The sequence below is a fragment of the Sapajus apella genome, unplaced genomic scaffold (assembly GCF_009761245.1).
Source record: "Sapajus apella isolate SASKATOON/1434 unplaced genomic scaffold, GSC_monkey_1.0 scaffold119, whole genome shotgun sequence".
NCBI lineage: Eukaryota > Metazoa > Chordata > Mammalia > Primates > Cebidae > Sapajus > Sapajus apella.
This window is the reverse complement of record NW_022437059.1, coordinates 2,952,866-2,960,946: the sequence shown is the minus strand read 5'-3', so window position 1 is coordinate 2,960,946 and position 8,081 is coordinate 2,952,866. Positions and strand designations below refer to the sequence as shown.

Genomic DNA, 8,081 nt, shown 5'->3' with positions numbered 1-8,081 from the left:
CTGATTAAGCAGTCAGAGAAATCAGGGGTATATTTGGGAAAGAGGTGCTCAGGGTATTGGGGTATTGTGTAGAAGGTGGACAGAAAGATGTGGGGAAGAAAGGTTGATTTCAAAACCTGAGATTTTGAAAGGGAAATTTGGGGAATTCCAAGCAGAAGATGAATCAGATCAGGGCCTCCCCCTTCAAGTTTCTCCACCCTTCACAACTTCTTGATCTTTTCTTCCTCCACACATCCTACACAGAAAAGACGAGGCTTAAAAACCAGGGTAAGGAAAACTCATTTGGGTAAGGAGTGAGTCATAAATCCTGACTCTATATCCTGGAAACAGGGATGGGTGCAGAATTGAGTGGGGGGTTGGGTCCTGAGAAAAGTCAGTGTACACACACAGGTGTGGGTAGTTCAGGTGCTGACAGAGATGCAATCTCGTGGGTGGACCTACGTTATTATATGAATACATCTAACATAAAGGTAGGTTCTAACAGATCGAGAAGCAGATGTATGCACACACGTGCGCACACACACGCACACACACACATGCATGCACACATTTGGGTCATGCTGGGGAACCTGGGAGAGATGACTCCCAGGAAGTGGCTATTAAAATTATCTTGAGATGTTCCCCGAACTGAGTGACATCCCCTGGGATGCTTCTTTCACCTTCCCCACCACCACCGATCTCTAAACAAAGCCAGGCAGGAGACAGGAGACAGAGAGAGGCTGGGCAGGTCAGATGGGGAGGAGGAGGTGGTGTTGCTCTGGGCTTTGTCATCACTCTTCCCTGTTTATCTCTGTTTTGATTTCTGTTCCATTTGCTTCCTGGAAGAGCTTTTCCTCCATTACCAGCAAAGCCATCCCTTCTGGGTTTTTCGGTTTAACTGCCCCCCCTCATGTTCTGGTTTCTCTTCTCCCTTGAGATGGCAGTGACCCCACACCTCAAGAGAACATCTGTGTGCCCTGAGGGTGTTTATTTATCATTCAGCTTCTCCCCAGGCCAGCTATAGAAACAGACACTGGCAAGAAAGTCTGACATAAAATGTCTCTCTCTCCACTCTCCTTCTTCTCCCCAGACAAAATAAGAAACCACCCGCTTCACAAAAGCAGTGTAGACTTTAATTCAGGTTGACAGGTGGGAAGAGAACTAAGATTTGCTTCCAAGGGTGTCCACAGGAGAAGACCATCTTTCAGGGAGGGGCAGGGAGGGCAAGAGGGTGCGGGTGGCCTGGTGGCAGAACAGGGCCAGGAGCAGGGGCGTAGCCACACAGTGTACAATTGTCAGGGCTTCTGCCAGGTTCAGCAGCAGGTCCAGTACCTGCTGGGCCAGACATGTTGGCAATAGCAACAGCTTGGACCTCACCAGGAAATCCAGTCCCAGAACCACCCCATGAGGCCACCAGAAAATAAACCAGATCCACAAGATAGTCATCCAGGGGCCTGGCCCCATACCCAACGCCTTCTTCACCCCCTTGGCTCCAAACAAACCCAATGGCAACAAGACAAAGATGGCAAAACAGGCGACAGTGTGTGTGGCCTGCAAAGCCTTCAGCTCCGTGCTATATATCGGGGTGCAGAGTCCATCAGAAGCGCCACTGGCCAAGGTGATAGGCACTGTCAGCAGGGCAGCAGCTCCCCAAAGTCCCACAGTGAGCCCCAGGGTAAGGCCTGGGACCTGGCCTGCACCCAGTTTGGGGCCCAAGGAGGCATGGCACCCTAGCAGCAGAGCCTGGGCAAAGGCTGAGCCATACCAGACGCAGTAGCCCAGGCTACACAGGGCGGAGCTGCGGGTGTTACCTAGCCCTGGTGCCAAGATGGGCACCACAATGCTGAAGAGGGCACTGCCCACAGCCAGCTGTGCCAGGACAGGCCAGCCAGGGCAGAGCTGCCAGCGAAAGACAGGTCTAAAAAGCATGAAGAGGACAGTGCTGCTAGCTAGGATGCCCAGGACACTGGCGAGGATGAAGAAGGGCAGTGAGGAGTCGTCGAGCAGGTTACAGGAGTAGCAGGGGGCAGCTGCTTCCAAGCTGGCATCGTAGTTGATCTCTGGGAAGGAATCATTCCCATTATAGGGAAAATCCCATAAATCTTCCAAGTTCAGCTGACTTGAGTTCTCAGTTGAGGGGGAGAGCTCCGCCTGGAGGACATACGCAGAGGAGGCCATCAGTTACCCCAGAGAGTCTCCTGGGAACTGAGGGGCAGGTGGGAGGGGAGGGCAGAGAGGAAAGAGGAAGGTCGGGTGGGAGAACTCTCTGCAGGAGTCGGAGCCAATGCGGACAGTGGAAAAGGACAAAGCTGGGAGCCTGAGGAGCTGGAGCAGGAACAGTCGTGGGGAAGCCAGGGCAGCTGGGGATGTCGGAGCAGTGCAAGGTCAGAAGGGAAGGCACGAGGGGCCCAGGATGGAACTGAGTCAAAGGCAAAGGGAGGTCACAAGAAGGAGCTAGGAGGCTAGTGTAGGAAGAAGGAGAAAGACTTTAAAGGAAGAGGAGAAAGAGGGAAGGGAGAAAAAATAAGGAGGAAAAGGAAGAGATATAAACACTGAGGGGCAAATCACAGGGGAAATGAGGGGCATGGGGGTAAGGGACTCTGGGGCCTGGTCCCATACTCACCTGGTGCAGACAGTTCCCCATGGCACCGTTTGGTTCAGGGCCGGCAGACAGAAGGGCTGGGACGGCTGTCAGCGCCTGTGCTTCCAAGATAAGAGCCAAGGACTAATGAGGGCCACCAGGCTCCGGGCAGGGACAGGGGGCATCAGGAAGTCTTACCCCACGCCCACTGCCTGCACAAGCCTCAGGCCTATTGGGGGGCACTGGCCTCAGGGTTTCCTGTTTTGAGGTTGGATTTGACCGGTCAGGACTACACTCAGGAAAAAGGTGGGGACCAGAAAGTGGGCATTTTACCGAAGTGGAAAGGGAGGTTGAGAAACCAGGGGGCTTTCCAGCAAATAAAGATTCTTCAAGCACAAGGAAGGAAAAGAGTGGGGCTGGGTGACTTGTGAGGCAGAGATAAGGGAGGTGCTGGGAAATTGGAGTGGAAGGGCAGCTGACTCTCACTGCTCCTCCATTCCCTTGAACCTGATCCAAGGAAAGGCAGTTCAAAAGCCATGTGTTTGGGAGAAAGGGTGGTAGTGGTTGAATCTGTTTAGCCTGAGGGGTGCGTGCGGGTGGGCATGGGCTCTTTGTGTGCATCGATCTCTGTGTACATCTGCTGTGTATCACTGGGCACATATCTGTATGTGAGGGGCTCATCTGCTGTGTGTCTGGCTATCTCTAGGTCTGGGTGTTTCAGTGTGAGGGCGGGAGGGTTGGGGTGGCTGTTGAGGCTGCATGATGAAGCCATCTCAGGGAGCTATTGCGTGTTTGCCTAGCCACCTATTAGCGCAGTGCATACGAAGTGGAATACATGGTCTGACAAGTTGAAGTAGGCTCTAGGGGACAATGGGACAGCATATTTTAAAATGGGACTGTTGCCCACAGGGTGATCTCTTTTCAAATTTCTACATAAAGTCTGTGGAACTGCTTCGCTGGCCAGGCATCTTAGCAATATGTGAAGTTTCTTATCGAGGGTCAGAGCTGGCAAGCAGAGAGAAAGGGCATCTACCCTGCAGGCAGGCGGAGTCTCCTAAGCCCATGTCACTTCTTTTTAGTGGCCCCTCCCCACTGCCTGCCCCCCTCAGCTGCTTCCCCAGGATCTCCACTGTTTCATCACCCCTCTTTGCATTTATTTCCTCAGCTGGGAAGACATAGCAGGGATGTAGGGAGTGGTGAGCCATGGAGTGCCCAAATCAGAGCAATGAGATAGAAAGGGCTGTTGCATTTGTCCAAGACAGCATTGGCTGCTTCAATCCCAAAGCTGTCAAGGCCCTTCTGTCCCATTCATGTAGGGCTTCCTGGGGGGCAAAGCACCTCAGACCCAAGGTGCAGAGGGATGGGTACCTCATAGAGATTTCCCCCCTTTTCTCCCAAGTCACTCGCTCAAGTTTCGGGTTCGACATGAACGGGCTGGAAAGTGAATTTAGTCTGGTGGTGTCTAGTGATGCTCTCCGGGGTGGGGGTGATGGTGCCTCCATCGCCGTCTCAATATTCTCCAGCAATGCCTGGCAGAGGGTGGGGGGAAGCAGTCAGATGCCCCCCAAGACACTCTCCGGAAAGGAAGGGCTTAGCAAAAGGAGGTGAACACACTTCTCTCCCTTGGAGAGCTATATTGTTGCCGTACATAGATATCCTTGAGAGTGGCCTGGCAAGGGATACACCACCTTTTGAGGCACCAGGCACCATGTGCGAGGGTTAGGGGAAGAACAGTCCTCACATACACACATCCCAGCAGCAGCAAGAGGAGCAGAAAGGAGGCAGCCGAATGACACGGATAATCCAGATATATTGAGGGTGGCCCCTCTGAGATTAGCACAGGAGAGTTAGAAAGATTATAAAGATACACGGTCCCCTCCCTGCTCCCTTCCCCCACCCCCCGCTCCCTGGACAGACACACACAGCACAACAGCCCCTCTCCCTCCCACCCCCCCGTACAAATATGGCTTCTGTGTAATATGGACAGGGTGGTTCAGCTCGAAGAGGAAAAGTCATTTTCCCAAAAGCAGGTGCTGGGAGACAAGAAGCTCAGCAGGCCTGGGGCCCCAGGCTCCCTTGCTGTTGTAAGAGGAGTAGGCCCTGGCTTAGGTGAGGGGCTGCCTGTGGTGCCCAGGGCCCTAACCAGCAGCTGGAAGATTCACAACGGTAGTACCTGAACTGAAAGGGGGTGGGCAGACCTGCCAGATTGCAGCTGCCCCTTTTTGCATGCCCGTTGTCAGAGCACGGAGGAAAAGCTGGCGGAGGGTGGGAGCGATGCCAAGGGCATCCTGGAGCTGAGGCGGGGCAGTCCAGCCAGGACAGGGAGGACCAGGAACCTCATTTCCATGGCAATCAGCTGGGGCCGTGAGAAGGAAGACAGGAAACCAAAAGGAGGGGTGGGGACCCAGCCCTCAATTCACTGGGTACAGACTGTGGGAAAAACAGGTGGTGGTAGGTCATTCCAGGGTCAATGCCAAGGAGAGGCCTGAGGGGTGCATAGCAAAGGCTGTGGCACTGACTCCATGGCTCAGAAGAGGGAAATCCAGGGAAGGGCTGAATGCTGTGTTTCAGGGAGAGATGGAATGGACAGCTGGGCAAACACACACCCAAGGACTCCTTTCTCCAAGACGGATGGGCATCAGGGGTGGCAGAGGGAATACCAGCATGAAACAACCTCCCAGCTGAGGCATGAACCCTTACTAGGAAGACCCCATTCCCAAAGCCTCCCCCAACATGTCCCACAGCCCTGTCCACCTGCCCAGGACCCCTGGCTCTTGGCCCTCCTCCTCAATCCCTTGCTCTGCCTCTCACTCACTCAGACGCACATGCACACACATACACACATGTATACACACTACACACACCACACACATGCACGCAGTTCACATTATTCCCTTAGTTTGGGCAGGAAACAGCTCAGTGCAGTGAAGCTCCTTTTAGTAGATTTGTTGTTATGTCTGCCTGGCTGCTGGGGGAGGAAGGACTAAGGGCTGATGTTGGGACCAGGAAGGGGACACAGGGTGGCCAAGGTGGGAGGAGTAGTTGCTGAGCAACAATCCAGAGTCTTGCGTAAGAGTGAGGGGCCCCTCAGCGCAGGGAAGCAGGGGCGGTTCAGGCCCGAGAGCAGTGCCTCTCCCACCACTGCTGGAGCAAGGAGGGGCAGCCACACTCTGCTATCCCCAAGGGCGGTTCCTATGGAAAGGGCCCGGCTGTGTTCATTTGTGGGAAAATGGGGCCACAGTCCACCTCCATCCTTCCTCCCCAAATCTACTCTTCCTTACAGGGACCTGCGTCCTCCCCAGGTTGAAGGCCTAGGTCCCTGCATGGCTGCATTGCCTTCTGCGGTCACATCTCCCCAGGGCTCCCCTACTCATCACTTTCCCATTGCTATGGAAGACAGGGGTCAGGGTAGCACCTGCCTCCATGTCCGTAGTGCTTAGGTGTGTGGCTAGCAAAGGAAAAGCCACGCCCAGCCCTTGCCGACAACCCTCCCATCCCACGATTTCTGGAGAAGTCTGGGAAGCTGCTCTGTTGTAGAGGATGAAAGGCGGGTGGTGAGAGCCCCCAGCTCCAAAGCAGCCCTGCCCCTTACCCCTCCCTCACCCCTCTACCTTCACTCTCCCCCTAACACTCCAGGGTTGTGTTTTGTGTTTGTTTTTTTTGCTTTTCTCACCCCAGGGCTCCCGCCTCTCCAGCCTGGAGACAGATTTGATTTGGGATTGTTACAAAAATAATAATAACCCAAATGCAGAGAAGCCACGGAAAGGGCTGAGGGCAACCCTCCCCTCCCCCCCGCCCTCCTCCCTCCCCATTCCAAACCAAGTACAAAACCGCACCCAAAGCAGACATTCTGTACAGGGGGTGGGTGGGCTGGGGAGCAAGCGGGAGGGGCGGCCCTGGGGTCGCTCTGTACAAGTCCGGGTTGATGACGGCCCCAGCAGTCCCCACGGGGCCCCTGGGGGGCACAGGAAGTGGGTGGGTGCCCCTAGATGAAATATTCCTTCTTGTCGTCCCCTCCCGACTGCCCGCCTTCTGCATTGATGATGGCCGTGTCCGCATCTGGGGCATCGTCGGAGCCTTTTGCCTCGTGTGTCAGGTAGGTTCCTGTGTAGAGACAGAGGCTTCCCCTCTCAGGAGCAGCTTCCCAACTTCTGAGTCCACCCTGCCCACTTTCCCACCCACCCACTCACGCACTGCTCAAGTAATTTTTCTCTTGCCAATAGCTCTCTTTGCCTCCACCTTACCTAATTCCCATTTTGCTTCCCACATCCCTCACCTGACCACACCCTCCATGAATAATGAATCCTGCCCCTAAGTAGAATCTCATCTATAATACAAAGCAAGAAAGAGAAGTGTGAGCATGTGCGTGTGTGTGTGTGCGCGCGCGCGCGCGCGCGCGTGTGTGTATGCCTGTGCGTGTTCAGACAATTTGATGGGGGGGGGAATTGCTATGCCAGCTTCATGAGCAAGGCAATTGAGATCTGGCTCATGTATGACCAGCCTATGGAGTCGGGCTCCAGGCTAGAATTAATAGCAGAGCCAGAAGTCTGAGAGGAAGAACATGGGAGGAGAGTAGAGAGAAGGCATGGATAAAGGAGAGAAGGTAGGAAAAGCGGGGAGAGAAAAGAAAGGCAATGAGATCAAAGGAGAAAGAAAATGAAGTTAAACAGATAGAAAGGAAGAAAGTGCAGGAAGCAATGAGATGGGGCTGCAGTTTCAGGAGTTGTCTGTCTTGCAGCAGGAGACCTGGAGGTAGAGCAGCATGGGAGCAACCGCTGACTGAGTGGGAAGGTTTGACTTCACTTGGCCAATCCCCAAGTGATCAGGCTTTACTGCTGGGTTGGTGGTGCTCAGCTATCACAGGGTTGGCAATGATAGGGCTGGCTTCGTTTTTTCTTCGCTAAACACTCCAAAGGGCTGACAAGTCTCCGAAGGCCCTTTCCACTGTCGGCTTCTCATCCTGCCCGCCTCTGATTGGCCTCCCTGCCCCTCCCAGGTTCTGCTGATGCTCTCCCTGTGCCTCTGACCTTTGTGCCGGATCAAGTAGTGGCCAAGGAAGATGAGCATGATGAGTAGCAGGAAGACAATGAAAGCCACGATCCCGCCGATGATGGCGTGGTAGGTGCTGGAGGAGGAGGGCACCGGACTGGGGTCTGGAGGAAAGGGCAACACACAGTCAGATGTGGGGAGAGCCCTTATCCTACAGCATTCCAATGTGGCCAGGAATAGCCTTACTAACAGGCACTAACATCAGGAAAATGGAGCAGCCTCATTCATCGTGCCTTACTGTGTGCTTATATGCCCACAGTAGATTATAGTATTTGTTAAAACAACCTGATGGGTTAATGAATAGATAAATAAATCTGCCCATACCTAGCCATCTAAGTTGAGATCTTGGCACTGAAGCTTGACCTTGGTCAAAGATCATTACTTTAATGCCTCTCCTTCCCTCCTTCCCTCCCTCCCTTCCTCCCCCTTCCTTCCCTCCCTCCCTTCCTCCCCCTTCCTTCCCTCCCTCCCT

The 8,081-nt window shown here is 54.0% G+C and overlaps 2 protein-coding genes across 4 annotated transcripts in view; both read right to left on the bottom strand.

The window, feature by feature from the left end:
* Positions 1 to 1,090: 1,090 nt before the first annotated feature.
* Positions 1,091 to 4,071, bottom strand: ACKR1 (atypical chemokine receptor 1 (Duffy blood group)). 2 transcript variants are annotated; one of them, XM_032260775.1, is made up of 3 exons: positions 3,929 to 4,071; positions 2,603 to 2,682; positions 1,091 to 2,130 (listed from the first exon to the last, which is right to left on the bottom strand). In XM_032260775.1, exons 2-3 carry the CDS (start codon positions 2,621 to 2,623, stop codon positions 1,141 to 1,143), a joined length of 1,011 nt encoding a protein of 336 aa, XP_032116666.1. In that variant the 5' UTR covers positions 2,624 to 2,682; positions 3,929 to 4,071; the 3' UTR covers positions 1,091 to 1,140. The 2 variants fall into 2 exon arrangements, with proteins under 2 accessions (XP_032116666.1, XP_032116667.1); XM_032260776.1 differs by having other exon boundaries at positions 2,603 to 2,677.
* A 94-nt stretch (positions 4,072 to 4,165) lies between these two features.
* Positions 4,166 to 8,081, bottom strand: part of CADM3 (cell adhesion molecule 3) — a 32,014-nt gene continuing 28,098 nt past the window's right edge. For both annotated transcript variants that reach the window (XM_032260774.1, XM_032260773.1), the window contains 2 exons: positions 7,588 to 7,713; positions 4,166 to 6,664 (listed from right to left, as the gene is read on the bottom strand). In XM_032260774.1, coding sequence (XP_032116665.1) covers positions 6,546 to 6,664; positions 7,588 to 7,713 — 245 coding nt within the window. In that variant the 3' untranslated portion in view covers positions 4,166 to 6,545. The remainder of the gene's footprint in view (positions 6,665 to 7,587; positions 7,714 to 8,081) is intronic.

Excerpts from the sequence above, each read along its gene's own strand:
- ACKR1 (XM_032260775.1), bottom strand. The coding sequence starts at position 2,623 with ATGGGGAACTGTCTGCACCAG. Across the intron at positions 2,131-2,602 it reads TGGGGAACTGTCTGCACCAG|GCGGAGCTCTCCCCCTCAAC; the intron begins GTGAGTATGGGA and ends TATGTCCTCCAG.